Source organism: Astyanax mexicanus, unplaced genomic scaffold (genome assembly GCF_023375975.1).
Source record: "Astyanax mexicanus isolate ESR-SI-001 unplaced genomic scaffold, AstMex3_surface scaffold_40, whole genome shotgun sequence".
Lineage (NCBI taxonomy): Eukaryota > Metazoa > Chordata > Actinopteri > Characiformes > Acestrorhamphidae > Astyanax > Astyanax mexicanus.
This window is the reverse complement of record NW_026040050.1, coordinates 1,056,209-1,072,646: the sequence shown is the minus strand read 5'-3', so window position 1 is coordinate 1,072,646 and position 16,438 is coordinate 1,056,209. Positions and strand designations below refer to the sequence as shown.

Sequence of the window (16,438 nt, the reverse complement as noted above, 5' to 3'; positions counted from 1 at the left end):
GGGGGTCTCGGAGCGCGACTCCACCGCCACCGCGGGAATCCCGGGCCGCGGCTCGGCTGCCACCGCGAAAAACACAGGGCGCGGATCGGCAGCCACCGCGGAAAGAGGTAGCGGCTGGCGGGCTGGTGCAGGAGGGCAGTCCTCAAGCTCCTCCTCACTGGATGCAGGTGTGAGGAGATCGGAGTAGTCCCAGGAATAGGACTCCTCACAGCCTGCATCCATGCCACCCCCGTCCTCGTCGGGGCGAGGATCGAGGCTGACCGCACACAGCCCTAGCGCCCCCCCAAGAAAATCCTCCCCGGAAACGGGCTTCTCCTCCGGCTGGCGGGACCCCTTAAAACGTCTACCCCGAGGCCTGCGGCGTCCTTGGGGCCTCGGGGATTCCAACGCCGGGGTCCCGAATGGAGCATGGCGGATCGCCATTCTGGAGCCAGTGCACGGGCTCCCCTTGTGAGTCTCGGTGGGCGCCACTGAAGCTGGGCTGACGGGCTCCAACCCGCGGAAAGGCGCTGGGAGCGGGTCATCTCCCCGGATTTGCTCGGCCAGGAGACGGAGAAACTCCAGGTCCGCCTTCCTTGCAGCGTGCCAGTCTGCTACATCCATTGCGGTCGGTCTTTTTGTCAGGATTAAACCCAGGCAGAGAGACGAGGAGGCGGACGTATGTGCAGGTATGGCGAATTTATTAAACAAAGATATAAACAAATAAACAAGTAAACAAGAAACAAAGAAAAACAAGAAACAGAGGCGAGCTAAAACTAACAAACAAACAAGAGATACTAAAGATAAACAAACGGGGAGACTATAAAACTAGGCAGGATAAACTAAAACAGGGCAAGGGAATAAACTAGGGAAAACACAGGGAACTAGAAAATAACAGAATAAACAGGAAGATAAATATAAACTACAAACAAATAGGGAGGCTGACAAAAACAAACGAGGAACTGAATAAATACAAAACTAAACAAGGCAGAGCTGTATAAATTTAGGGAATAAACTACTAAAAGACTAAACACTAAACAAGGACCTAGGGCAAAGACTAAAGAAACACTGAGAGGCTAAGAAACACAGAGAGAGACAGAAACACAGAGAGAGACAGAAACGCAGAGAGACAGACAACGGGGGACAGTGCAAAGACCGACCAGGACAGGTGACAGAGGAAAGCTTTTTAACATAACAGGAAACACACTGGGAGTGGAAACACCTGGGGAAGGGGTGGAGCTACAAATGAGACATGAGGTAATGGAAAATCACAGGCAGAACACAGGGGCACGGGTCACGTGGGACAACACAGGCACGAGGACAGACAGGAAACAGGGCCAGGCGTGACAATGCCTAAGCAAACACTGGTAATTTAAGCTGTTAGTAAATAAACAGAAGAGTGTTACTGACCAAAAGTAATTGTTTTTGTAAGACACCAAATCTTATATTTATATGTCAATACCACAGGAATGTGTATACCAACATCAGCCGCCTCAGTGGCGTGCAGTGAATATAGTGGGTACCCCTGCTCCAACCCCTTCTGAAGGATCCCACCCACCCAGCACACGCACTTTTTGTCCCGCTCCCCTCTGACCGGAGTATCAAGTGCAAAACGACCAGACTGAGAAACAGCTTCATTCCGGAAGCTGTAAGACTCTTAAACTCCACCTAACAACACATTGCACTGACACACAAGGACAAATTACTGTTTACAAACACTGTCACTTGTGATGCGAATGACAATAAAATCTCCTTGAATAATAATACAATATTTGAATAAGAACAACAGTAATCCATTACTCCAGCTAGAGCTTAGATTGGGCAAAAAATCCAGCCTGACACTGCCCGCCCTAATTAACTGTTATTACGAGCGCGGACCTGATTTAAACTTCATATTTTTAGTAAGCAATGTTACAGCAATTAAACAAAGCTTTTAACTAAATTCACAAATAGTTGGAAAGAACGAAATCCGTTTTATTGATGTTAATAAACAGTACAGCACTGAAAAAGCCTGTTATCTTTTACGGAACTGTGACAGTGCTAGTCACAGTTTCACCGCAGCAAGGGACGAGGACGTAAATCACTTATCTAACCAGCCTTTACTGATTTCTGCCCCCAATAACCCTTTCAATAACCTCCAATAGGCTTTAATAGTCTTCAGTAGCCTTCAACAGTCTTACCTAGCAGCCGTGTCCACTAAACTTCGTAGTTGTAAACAAGGGCATAGGAGTGGGTTTGATATTGGGGGGGACACATTTGCTAATATGAACCAAAGCCCACCCTATAGTTTCCTAGAAAAACATTTGCGGAATTACTTTTAATCCCAAATAATATTTTTTTTCTGTATTCTGTTTATTATTAGTTACACCCAAGTAAAGGTGATTTAACAACCTAAACATGTTACTCCACATTACATTTACTGTTGCTAGAAAAAATATACGTGAAAGGTCTGAATTAAATACATATGACAAAAACTGATCAGTTATCACCTAATATTTAAAATAATATAACAGATTTAATTATTATTATTATTATTATTAATTATGTATTGTATGTTGTACATTTACATTTTCTCCAAACTGAGTAGCATTGTGTCCCGCACTTTTAATTGTTTCTACTGAAAGCACTTCTTATGATGGTGTCCTTTTATGAAAAAGAATGTAACTTTACGTTTCATAGGGATTTTTGTAAACTACAAATGACCAGAAGTCAGATTAGATCAGTGTTTCTTAACTCTGTTCTTACATATTCTACTGCATAACAACACAAACACAATTTTAAGGGCAGTGATCAGGGTTAAGAAACTGCTTTAAACTACCAACATTACCCAGTGTTGTACTAAATTCTAGCTATTATCTTCATCCAGCTTCTAGCTGACTGAGTTATCTAAATGAATGAAAATTAAATAGTTATTAGCTAGTCAGGTACAGGGTAAACTGAACATTATATAATTTTGTTTTTCTTAAACTAAGCTAATTCAAAAGTTAAGCTAACTGACTGTCACAGGCTGTATTTTATTAAGCGCAGAGTTGGTGTGTTTTGATTAGTGCATTTTTAACCAGCTATCAGAAACATAGCAGTTTAACTTGTTTACATGGTTAGCCTATCGTTACCTTTCTTTTAGAAAAATCGCTGTATTTCCAGATCTGGTTTAAAATAATCTGCTGCATCCCGATCGCGCTGCTTAATCTCACAGGGGGAGGGGCTTCCCCCCCACCAGCACACTCTCCTGCGCACACCGCAAAACCAGCAAGCTGATTGGCTGTTTCTACTGAGAGGCGGAACTTAATTCCTGAACCGGCTCTGTGATTGGCGTTAAGAGATTTCCCATTTACTCAGCGGTCACCTGTCTCCTCATTAATAGTACAGCTGATCTGAGCGAAACTATTTTATTTTCTTCTTCTTTCTTCTTTCTAATATCCCCCCCGGTTCCTACGGCAAAGGTTGTAAACATCTTGAGGTTAGCAGCGCGTTAACTAGCCTGTTTATTATGTAATCCGAGCAGTGACTCTGTGACGGCTGCTCTAAATTGCTGCTGTTAGCTTGTGAGCTCACTGCTTGGGCTGAAAGATGAACTGTAGAGAGCTGTATTATCCGGTTAGTGGGGTTAAAACCTTTATTTCCTACACAGATGAACAGAGGCATGCAGACATAGACAGAGAGACAACTCTGCCCTTTATCCACCAAAGTGCCCTTTTGAAACTTCGTTTTTTTTTTTTAATATTATCATTATTAAGATTTTACTGAGGCCGGTTTGAAATGATCTTTTGAAAACCTGAGCAATTAAAAACGAGTGAAAACAAAGCAGAACAGGGGCGTCGCCAGGAGCGAATCGTGTCTCTTAGCACAGCTGTGTTTTTAATGAGTAGACATAATGGTGTGTAAATGGCAAATCTCTTAGTGCCAATCACGGAGCCGGTTCAGGAAGAAAGTCCCGCCTCTTAATAGAAACAGCCAATTATCTCGCTGGTTTTGCGGAGCACGGAGGAGAGTGGGGAAGCCCCCCCTCACTGTGGAGGATTTGTGAAGTTTTCTTTTTTAGATTTAGCAGCGGGGTGCAGCGAGCTGACGTTAAAACAGATCTGGATATACAGCGATTTTTCTAAAAGAAAGGTAACGGAGCTTACCATATAAACTGTGTTGAGATTATTTCTGATAGCTGGTTAAAAATGAAAGATTTCAGTACAATACTTTATGTTGGTAGTTTAAAGCAGTTTCTTATCCCTGATCACTGCACTAAAATTGTGTGTTTTCACCGGATCCAGCTCATCAGCTAATAAACACTCATTTATTGAGTTAAAATTCCTTAGTCCCTTAGATTTACTAATGGAATATATCTGGTCCTTTAGTAAGCTCATGAAACTAACAGACTAGGAGGGTTTGGGTCATCTAAAGTTTATATTAACATCTGCCAAAAATCTCAATGAAACATAAGGTTACATTCTTTTACGTAAAAGACCACCATCATAAGTACTTTAAGACGAAAAAAGGTGGCGTAAATGTAAATATACAAATATACAACAGAATTGATATGCCAATACATAATAATAATAATAATAATAATAATAATAATAACATTTATTATATTATTTTAAACATTAGGTGATACCTCATCAGTTTTTTTCATATATGTATATAGTTCAGATATTGCACACATACTTTTTTCTAACAACAGTAAATGTAAAGTGGAGTAACATGTTTAGGTTGTAAAGTGACCTTTTCTTGGATGTAACTAAGAATAAACAGAAGTACAGAAAAGAATGGTTTATTTGTGTTTAAAGGTAAAAGTATAAGGTGGACTTTGATTCATATAAACAGATGTGTCCCCCCCCAATATCAAACCCGCTCCTTGGCAGCAGCAGTTCAGTTCAGCGAGTCTTCAGCACAGCACGCACGCCAACAGATCCCCCCCCCCGTGTCCCACCAGCCAGGTAACATACACATCAAGTAAAATCCTACCGTTTGCCCTCTAAGCCCAACGTGAAATCATTTTGTTGTGCAGTAAAATGTCTCATACAGCACCAAACTACTAAGCATCTTTAGCCGCCTGGTCACCAGATAAAATAGCTGCTCTAGCCCAAATCAATGATAGATAACGTTTTTTTTTTTATAATGAAGTGTTCCACGTGCGCTAAAAAGTGCCCTTTTCCCCCCCTGAGCACTTGCCCCCTAAAATGTCTGTGCACGCCACTGCAGATGAAACTAAGAAACTGTAAAAACGCTCCAGACTGGCTGAGCCTGTAGCCCGTGGCTGGTCTGTAGCTCTGAATGAGTAAAGACAGCAGGGCTTGTGCTGCTGCTGCTGCAGCTCTGACTAGTGGTTGGATGAGGAACTGCAGCTTCTTGTAAGCGAACATCCTCACCGCCCATCCACTCACAGCACTGCTTAACGGGTTAACTATGGCGTCATTTTACTGCCAAAAGTCGAGAACGAAGTTTTTTAATGCAAGAGCCTATTTCATGCAGCGCTCACGGATTTTATGGATTATTAATATCCTTGCCTAAAATTATTTAAAAATCAACGTTTACTTAATAAATTCCAAATTAAAAAATGTTTTACATTTTATATTTTACATTATCAGCTCAGAGCTAGATAACAGATAGGCAGTCTCAATAGAGCTGGAATGAATTTCGGAATACCATTATATATACAGTATATATACATATAACATATAATAAAAAAAATATATATAATATAAACCATTAGATTTCATTGCGTTTTTTTCAACCAATGAGAATGCAGAGCAAGCGGCATTAGGAATTTAATTGGTCAAATCCTGTTGCCACGTCTGATTGGCTGGAGACTTTTGGCAGCTTTGTCGCAGTGAAAAGCTCCGCACTGGAGCAGGGACCGCTCCGCGGAAGTTAGATATATTAAGAACAGCCAGATAGACGAGCATGATATATCCAAGAGAGCGCGTGCAGATTCGTACAAGGGGAGAGTTAATCTGAGAGAGAGCATGGTAAATTTGTGTGAGCACACCTATATTTTACACGTGAGCAAATAAAAATCCGTGAGCGCTGCATGAAATAGGCTCTTGCATTAAAAAACTTTGCTCTTGACTTTTGGCAGTAAAATGACGCCATAGAAATACAGTGCCTTGCAAAAATACCCTTGTCATTTTACAAGCACACAATTTTATTGGGATTTTAAGTAGGGATGCACCGATAACACTTTTTCCTTACCGATACCGATATCAACTTTACTGGTATCTGCCGATACCGAGTACCGATACCAACTGTCTTATCCTGAATAAGATATAATAATCTGATTGGCTGAATCCATGAGACTCTTCTTACGGCGGACGGTTTTAATATGGCTCTAAAAGAAAAAATATTCTTCTGGCTGAAATTTCATCAAGCAGTCTTTGAACCTAAATGTAAATCCTATAGTGAAGTGGTTTACGGTTCTGTAATCCTGAGAATTGGACAGTTTGAATAATGTTTAACATGTAATCATAAAATCATACTTCGCCCTAAATGTTTATTTTCTGAAAGAAAATACAGCTAAGTAGGCTAGATAACTGAAAAGCAGAGATTCTAAGCTTTAAAATGGCATATTGGGTGTCTATATTGAGCCTATAATTATTCATAAACACAGCCAGATATTAATTATGACATTTCAACTGTTACTCAGGCAAGTATTAATTATTCAGATGGTTAATTATTCAGATCTGTATTGTGTAAACTGATGTAGGAGTTGTAAAGTTACTCACCAGGAGATGGCGGACAGCATCTCCTGGTGCGCCATAGCATTAGCGTTCGGCTTGGTTAGCGTTAGCGTTCGGCTCGGTTAGTCAGATTTGGTTGTTTTTCGTTTGCTGTTTGAGTAAAAAGGTACTTTGCTATTCTGCAAATTTTTTTCTGTACAGTCTACTGCGCTATTTACCCTGCTATTTTTTACTTTGCATTCCAAACCCGGAAATGGTATAGGCCGATACTCAGTGCCGACACCGATACTGTGTGTAAGTGCCAGTATCTGCGCCGATACTGATATGGTATTGTTATCAGTGCAACCCTACTTTAAATGATAGACCAACACAAAGTAGCACGTAACTGTGTGGTAAAACATTGTAACATGTTTTTTATAATTTAAATCAAATAAAAATCTGAGGTGTCTAGTAAGTATATGTCAATATACTGCAATCACAGCTGCAGGTCTTTTGGGGTATATCTCTACCAGCTTTGCACATTTAGAGATTTTTTTCCACATTGTTCTTTATAAAACAGCCAGGTTGGATGGAGAGTGTCTGTTAACAGCAATTTCCATGCCTTTCCACCGAAGTTGAATGAGATTTAGGACTGGATCATTCTAACGCATGAATATTCTTTAATCTACATCATTCCACTGTAGCTCTGGCTGTATTGTTAGGGTCATTATCTTGCTGGAATGTCTTTTGCAGCCTCCAACAGGTTTTCTTCCAGGATTGCCCTGTTTTTAGCCCCATCCATCTTCCCATTAACTCTGACCATCTCTACATCTCTACAGCATGATGCTGACACCACCATGTTTCACAGTGGGGATGGTGTGTTCAGTCTGATGAGTTCAAATTTGGTCTCATCTGAGGAGTGCAGGACTTTTAGTTGTCCTGTGTACAGATTCTACCAACTGACTTGTGGATTTCTGCAGCTCTTCCAGAGTGACTTTAGGCCTCTTAGCTGCTTCTCTGATCAGTGCTATCCTTGCTCAGTCTATAAGTTTGGGTGGACGGTCTTGGTAGGTTTGCAGTTTTAGAATACTTGGCTATATGGATGTAGTGCTCATTGGGCACCCTGCTAAGCTAAAGCTGTTTTAAACTTCTCAACTAAAGTATACCTAATTAAAACATTTGAACTGTTTGCACTGGATTTTATTTAGGAGTTTTAGATTAAAAGGGGCTAAATACTTTTGCATGTCAGATTTTTATTTGATAAAAAAAAGAGAAATGTGTATAATTTTTGTTTGACTTTACAATTAATTGATACTTTGTGTTGGCCTATCATCTAAAATCTCAATAAAAAAAATTAAATTTGTGGGTACCAGTGGAAAAATCAGGAGAATTGTATGCTAATTTAGGCTACAATGTAAACTCAATGAATGCAGTCTGAGACTCATTTGTTGTTGGAAAAGGGGGCAGGTCTACTAAAAGCCTAATTCTTGTTTCTACTGCTTAGACTCTGGTTGCAAATTTGAAAAGTGGAAGGGGATAAAATTGTACTGGCTAAATGACTGGGTCAGAGCATCACAGTGTTCAGTACTAAAAGTGCTGCAAGAAGAATTGACTGATGCATGTGAGGAAAGAAGGCTATCCTGTCTGGTCTGATCCCTCCGAAAATTTACTGTAGCAGAAATTGCCGCAGTTAGCGCTAGTAAATGCCACCAGACAGCGCTACACTGAGGAACCCTGTTCTGGTAAGTCAGGACAATATTAACTTGCAGTTCATCCCACGCAGCTTGTTTTAACATGGTAAATGTGCAGACTAAAGTACAATATACTCGCCTCTGAACAGCAAAAGTGCCAGCGCTTAGCGGATAATGCTAATGCTGCTCCAGCATTGCTAGCCGGGGTTAGCAGCAGGCTATAGGCCGTTAAAACTAATCACTGAACAGCGAAAGAGCTAGCGCTTAGCCATTCAAATGTTTGCACATGAAGCAGCTTTGTCCCCCAAGCCTGGGTTTCTTGCTGCAATATTGAACTTTAGCAGAATTTTAAATATATTTAAAATAGTCACATACAGTAATAAAGATATTAAAACATTAGATTCCAATAGATGCTGGACTGTTTCCATTGATATACTCATTATGCAATGATGGAGATGCAGATGGTCTATCTGAATGATTGCAAGGTTTTGATATGATGCATTATCACCATGCAAATTACTGATTAGTCACTGCTGATTCACTGAGAATCAGCAGTACATTTTAATTGTCTTTTTAACTGAATAATCGTGACGGTACTAATGAATGCTGGACTTGGAGGGATATAACTCACTAAGACGGTGGCTGCATATCGTTGCTGAAGCTGAAGCATGACTGAATTGTGTGTTTTCAGTGTGTCTTGTGTGTAATTCTGATTGAGGTTACCTAGCCCAGAGCTTAACTGCTGCTTTTGCTGACAACATGGCAAGGTTATTTCTGTCACTTGTTTTTCCCCTAGCCCACCACTGAACTGAAATAGCTAAGCCTGTTCTTTTCCTTCTCTTCGGAATAGTAGAAGTGGTGTGATTGGTAATGGTAAATTTGTGATTGGACATGGTAAATTTCCCCATTGTGGGATTAATAAAGGATTATCTTATCTTATCTTATCTTATTGGTTTGGTCTGTTCACCAGACAAAAAGCAGCTCTCTACACAGACGTCTACATAGTGCCAGAGTATAATTATGCTTCTTATTAATACGCTGCAGGCAGAGAATTCAGCTAAGTGAAAATCTACTCTTACAGCTGTCCACACAAATTGAGATCCTGCTTTTGTTTAGAGCTCTGTTCCAGACATAGCACTGAAAGAGGAACAGTCAATTAATTCATAGCATAATGGTGAAAAGGATACTTGCGGTCTGTATGATGAAGCTGCAAAGAGAACATTTTGGAGAAATCGATGTGTATCATTAGACATTCTTCTGTTTTCAGCTAAATGTTTCCAAAGTCAGGAGGATATTGGACTGAAAGAAGCAGATTTGTACAACTACAAATCAGAAAAAAGTTGGCAGTATGGAAAATGAATATCAATAAATAAAAAATGTATTTCATCGCACATATTATGAACCCAGGAAACTCAACTTCATTTTATTTATTAATGTACTTCCTGCACTTTATGCCAGCAACATATTCCAAAAGAAGTAAACAGTAAAACAGTTACCACTTGTTATGTTGACATTATGTTTTGGTACTGAGGATACCAGTTAAGTGCTTCTTGACATTCCTTCCAAAGAATTTTAAAATTCTGATTCTTTTGAACACAATACACATTTCCACTGTGTAATGGTTCATTATCATAGTAAAGTTGTGCCGTAATTTTTGCACCATATTGACACACTGTATTATAAGGCAGACTATCAATGAACCTTTTCTTTTAAAGTCAAAGGAGTGCTGGATGTTAATCTACACAGGTTTCTCTCCTGAAAACTGTTTATTTGGGTGAGTAACGTGCTTCCGTTTTTTTACAGTAAGCTTAGAATTCCAATATTTTGTCTAAGCCGCAGTTAGCAAGTGCTTAGCCAGCCAGACATAAGTTCAATATACTCAGCTCTGAACGACTAACCTAGCGCTTAGCGTGGTTAGCAGCTAATGCTAATACTGCTCAAATCTTGGTACTGGAGAAACCTCACTAAAACTCATGTATAATGCTGTACTTCAGTGGAGTGGCTTAACTGCTCCTTAATAGCTGACTGATAGAATTCATGTGCACTGGATTTAAAAGACGCATTGTCGATTTGAAAAAAAATTCCACCTTTTAGTGTGGTAAGTGGTATTAGTGTATATAACTTGACAGTGTAGGCCTGAAATGCAGGAATGGATATATATAGTAATCAATGAAATTGAGTTGACCAGACAAAACATAAAATATATATTTTTTCCTGTAAACGTAAGAAACACTTTTTTGCATTTTCCAAACTGTCTATCTTTTTCTGATTGTGGTGTAGTTTGAAATACAAACCATGTGCTTTATTTACCAATATCTTACTAAGAATTGTCTTAAGTTTGTTCTTGATTTATGATGATTTTTATATGCTGAAATTTCATAGCTGAGATCTTCCAGATAACTAGACATTGGTAAATGGCAGAATCTTTATGTATAAGTGGGTATTAAGAGAGTTTTTCTACGAACTGCTGATGACTCCATGCCAATGTTCTCATGAAATGCATGCTAATAATTAAATGTCTTTCAATATCATCCTAAATTCTAATCCTAAATATGGTAGCCTGTTATTTTTAAATTCTGTCAGTTTCTTGCAGTGCAGGCAGAGACACAGTTAACAGGCCATGCTGCAGTACCCTATTCCAGATTAATAATATAAAAATGGGGTTGGGTATTCCTGCATAGCAAAATAAAGTCATTTTAAGATTCTATCTTAGAATAGTCACTATGTACAATATGGTAAAGTGATCAACATTACACAGTGTCCAATAAACGACCCTGAATGTGGCTGTGTTTTGTACAAGCTTTAAACACTTTGACCAAGCTTTCCAACAAAGATGGATCTTACAGGAGTCTGATACATCCACATTCAGTGCTGAGTAAATTACCCTGGGGTCAGTACTGAGAACATCTGTGCTGAATAACCTAATGTGATGCTAAACCAAGAATAAGCTATAGTGTCTGCTATAACCTTTTATTACAATGCAGTCTTCAGTGCAGTGTTATTATAGTGCCTTTCTTCACCAAAGTAGCCTGTTGTTGTTAATTATATATCCTCTCTAATGGTATCAGTCGATTAAAAAATGTAATCAGATTATTCAGTACAGTATTCTGTAATTAATTGTGGTTAAATCACACTTTTACCTCTTTCTTAGAACTTAGGCTTTTAGTAGTGAGTATTTAAATGTAAAAAAAAAGATCAATATTATAATGGTAAAGTGAAATTATAATAATTGTGGAGTCAATCACTTTAAAATATCGTATTCATATTCTGGGAATAATCACGATTAAAGTCATGACTATGTTTTAATGCTGGTACCTCCCTGTACTTTTGGAGAGAGAGAAAATTGTTGTGTAATGAATCCTAGGGTATTGAGTGTTATAGATTTAATTTGTAATACAGTGTAAAAAATAAACTATAATTCTTATCCCAACAGATGTGATATTGTGTTTACAGCGCTACAAATTGTTAAACCACTAAACTGCGAGGTGAATGTTTATTTAATTTAGTTATTAAATAAAGATGAATTTGTGTTAAAAAAAATAATGCATTATAATTTCCAGATTAATCACATGTGTTAATGCATTAACACTGACAGACCAATCATTTCTGAAAACTGGAAGTGTTTTCTGTACATTGTCCAACTCACAGTACCTAGTGCTCAGTATGCACTTTATTCACTCTGCGAAAGTAAGGCTGGGGGTACGTTCCTAAACCAGAAGAAGTGTATTTGGGAACTCAGCAGTGAGGCGGCCCTTCTAGATCCCAGTGGTACGACGCTACTTCCAAACCCCACAGCCTCGCTATGGATAGGCGATAGTAACGTAGGTAAATAAAGTGTATAAGGCTGCACTGCTGTTGTTTTGGATCCTGCAAACGGCGGAGATTTGAATATTAAGAAAGCGCACAGTCAGATTTTAAATTAGATTTTTTGAAAGCAGAAAAATTAGACAAATTTTAAAATCTGCGCCACTCTGACCAGGGCTAAATTGAAGCTCGAGAGCAATATTTTTTTCAGCGCGCACACAATTTCCCCTTTTTTTGCTCGTGAGCTTTTCATTTGCGCTCACAAGAAGTTATTTTACACACACAAAATGTTAAAACACGCTGGATAATTTTTTTCACCTGGTAGTTTTGTGCCCCGAATTTTGACATTAATGTGACGCCATACAGTGAGACTTTTTACTAAAAGAAAGGATACATTTAGCAAAAATAAATTAAGTAAAGTTTACTAAAAGAAATGATTGACTGAAGTTCAGTTCATTTTTAGTGTACTTTTGTCCATATACTGTATCTAATTATTTTCGACTGTAAGAATATTAAAAGAACTTGAACTTAAATGAACTTTTAAAATTGATTTAATTTAGTGAAATGTGTTTATTACAATGGCAAATACTCTGACATGCCAGAAGTCATGGGACAGTAAACTGAATGTAAAGTTTTTTTAAACTGCAAAAAAACATTAATTTCCAAATTGGCCACATGCACTTTCAAAGTGCATTTTCCCTGGGAAACCAAAAATAGTGCCAAGAAAACAGTTCCTTCTACCTCTGACAGTGATGACTGATTTTTCTGTTATCTGTTGCCACTGAAAAGAAGACCATATTGGGTTTTCAATCACGATCCACCCACTGATCTGATGCCAAGTGTGATTCAGGCAATGAGGCGCATCTCACTGAGCAGGGACTACTTAGAGATGATACAGTGACCTTTTTGAAGGCAATTCTTTTGGAGGGAAAGACTGACCTCGTTTTCAAAACCATTAATGCTTGTCCTTCACTGAAACCAAAACAGAATCATTTCAGTATAACTGTGCTGCTCTCAGTATTACAACCACCAATGACTGTGCCATATGCTTTAGATAATTAATGCCATGAATAGCAGTCGGTTTACATCTATATAGAATGATATAATTGTTTTTAATACATTACACACACAATTATCACACCTAATAACAAAACTGCTATGCAGTGTTGATACTTTGATACAGGATGCATCATTTGTGTAAAGTTAGATTTTATCACAGTATCACTGTTTAGAGATTTACTTTATGCTTGTGTCAAATCAGAATAAGTGCGAGCTTGCACAGCAAGTTTTCAGAGGTTTAAATAAAGAAATACAGAACAATCATGTCCATTAAAAAACCCTTTCCCTGAACTTCCTGTGCTGAAACACTACTGGTGAAAACCACAACACGACAGAAGAGAGAGTCAGAGAAGAGAGGGAGAGACAGAGAGGCAGAATAAAAAGAGAAAGAAGAGAAAGAGCGAGAGAGAGTCAAATTTCAGGGAATTTGTAGATACACGTATCTATTTGTACACACAAACGTGATTGCATTATCAGTGCGCCACCTGAGATGATCAGTTTCATATAAATATAGTGGTATGAAAAAGTTTTTGTTAATAAATCATTGGTCGTTCAGATCAGCAATTTCAGTTCAATATATCATATAGCAGATAAACACAGTGATATTTGAGAAGTGAAATGAAGTTTATAGGATTTACAGAAAGTTTGCAGTAATTATTTAAACTAAATTAGGCAGGTGCATAAATTTGGATTTCAGCTGCAGTTTCCACTGTGAGGAACAGAGGGAGGAAATGGAAGAACCACAAATACAGTTCTAGTTAAGTGCTGAAGTGACAGAACAAGAAAAATCTCAGATAATCAGAGGAGAAGCTCAACCCTCAGACCAGCCTCAAAGACCTACATCATTATCCTGCTGCAGATGGAGTCACTGTGCATCGTTCACTATTCAGCACACTTTACACGAGGAGAGGCTGTATGGGAGAGTAATGCAGAAGAAGCCTTTCTTGAGGTACGCTAAAGCTTAAAGCACAAAATCATGAAAATGAGTGCCTAAACTTTTTCATACCACTGTATGACTGATCTGATGGTAGTAGATGATAATTGTGATTAAACAGTATAGAAACTGTTTAAATGATTAAGCTTATATAGTTGATACATGAAAGCAGGCTTGTTCCAAGGGTTCATTACCTGTTCACACTGACCTGTCAAACACACGACCTGCTCTTTTATCCTGTCTTTATGAATTAAACTGTTCTTCTCACTTTTAATTTGTGTCTTGATGCTTCTTGATTTGCTATTGATCATTCTTCTTTTATTTTGCACTTTTATTTTTCATCCCCTCTTCACCATCTTATTCTGCTTTTCCCTTCTTTTTTTCATCTTTCTTCCTTCTTCGAACATCACTCTGAAACCGTCTTCCTCTCCAGCTGGGTTTGTGAAGTCGCCTATGTCTGAGACAAAGCTCACGGGAGACACCTTTGAGCTGTACTGCGATGTGGTTGGTAACCCCACGCCGGAGATCCAGTGGTGGTACGCTGAGATTAACCGGGCCGACTCCTTCAAGCAGCTGTGGGACGGTGCCCGCAAACGTCGGGTGACAATCAACACAGCATACGGCACCAATGGAGTCAGTGTGCTGGGCATCACTCGCCTCACGCTGGAGGATTCTGGGACCTACGAGTGTCGAGCCAGTAACGACCCTCGCCGCAACGACCTGCGCCAAAACCCTGCCATCACCTGGATCCGAGCTCAGGCCACCATTTCCGTGCTGCAGAGTGAGTGGTCTATATGTACTGTAGTAGGTAGTAGATGTAGTAGAAACAACTGTCTCCTCCCTAATACCAAGGTTTGTACGCATGCGTGGTTTAAAGGAAAAAAGCTTTTATCTGTAATTTTATGTGTAGATTTTTTAACCCACTATATATACTGTATATACTGGGTTAAAAATACCCATTATATATATATATATATATATATATATATATATATATATATATATATATATATGTGTGTGTGTGTGTGTGTGTGTGTACATATATATATATATATATATATATATATATAGCTCTAGAAAAAAATAAGAGACCATTTAAAGACGATCAGGTTCTTTAATTTTACCAAATTGAAAACCTCTGGAATATAATCAAGAGGAAGATGGATGATCACAAGCCATCAAACCAAACTGAACTGCTTGAATTTTTTCACCAGGAGTAAAGTTATCCAAAAGCAGTGTGTAAGACTGGTGGAGAAGAACATGATGCCAAGATGCATAAAAACTGTGATTAAAATCAGGGTTATTCCACCAAATATTGATTTCTGAACTCTTAAAACTTAAAAATAAACTTGTTTTCTTTGCATTATTTGAGGTCTGAAAGCTCTGCATCTTTTTCGTCATTTCTCATTTTCTGCAAATAAATGCTCTAACGATGACGATATTATTATTTGGAATTTGGGAGAAATGTCTCTAGATTATAGAATAAAACATCAATGTTCATTTTACCCAAACTTATACCTAGAAATAGCAAAATCAGAGAAATGGATCCAGAAACTGAAGTGGTCTCTTTAATTTTTTCCTCAGCTGTACACACACACACACATATATATGTCTATATGTCATTCTATAAAAACATCCATTTATAGATATATTATTTTTATTTTATATATTTCAGATATTACACAGATTACACTGTTAAACTTTATTTACATTTTAAAATACAACAACATATTATTGTAACAACTGACCATTATTATGCAATCAGCTTAGCAAAGTTTGATTTTTAATCAATTATATAGTATTCCAAGTACCACAGATGTGCTTGTCTCCAAAGGTGAGTGCCATATTTTGAGGTAAATAGCACAATTACAACACATGATTATTTAATATATGATTTACATGGCATAAAAAACTAAAAGCAAATAAATACAATAAAAATATAAGGAAAATTGTGGTCCCCAGGCTTGTCACTAAAACATAACTAAATGATTGACAATGTGCCATTCCAAAAGTGGACGTTTCTGTAAAATGACATATATACACACAGCACTGTGCAGAAGTCTTTGGCACCAAAACACACTATTTAAAAATACATATCTACTTCTGTGATTAAAAGCACAGATCACATTAGAACAGATGCATGTAAACATAAAAGAGTTATTTCATTCTGTTTTTCACAAATTTTGGCACAGTACTGTGTATAGATAGATAGTTGAATTCCTAGCTCAGACAAGCTCTATGGTTACAGTTTAAGGTGCCTTTTGTCTATTTCAATGTTGGCCTTTACTTCATCTTCAGTAGATTTCACTGAATTCAGTAGA

At 38.2% G+C, this 16,438-nt stretch overlaps 1 protein-coding gene across 2 annotated transcripts in view; it reads left to right on the top strand.

The window, feature by feature from the left end:
• The window catches only part of nptnb (neuroplastin b), a 57,502-nt gene that overhangs the window by 12,655 nt on the left and 28,409 nt on the right, over window positions 1-16,438 (top strand). Inside the window, exon 2 of one of the 2 annotated variants that reach the window (XM_007241333.4) lies at window positions 14,551-14,898. The exons of the other annotated variant lie outside the window; for it this stretch is intronic. Coding sequence (XP_007241395.2) covers window positions 14,551-14,898 — 348 coding nt within the window. The remainder of the gene's footprint in view (window positions 1-14,550; window positions 14,899-16,438) is intronic. 2 annotated transcript variants of the gene reach the window in all.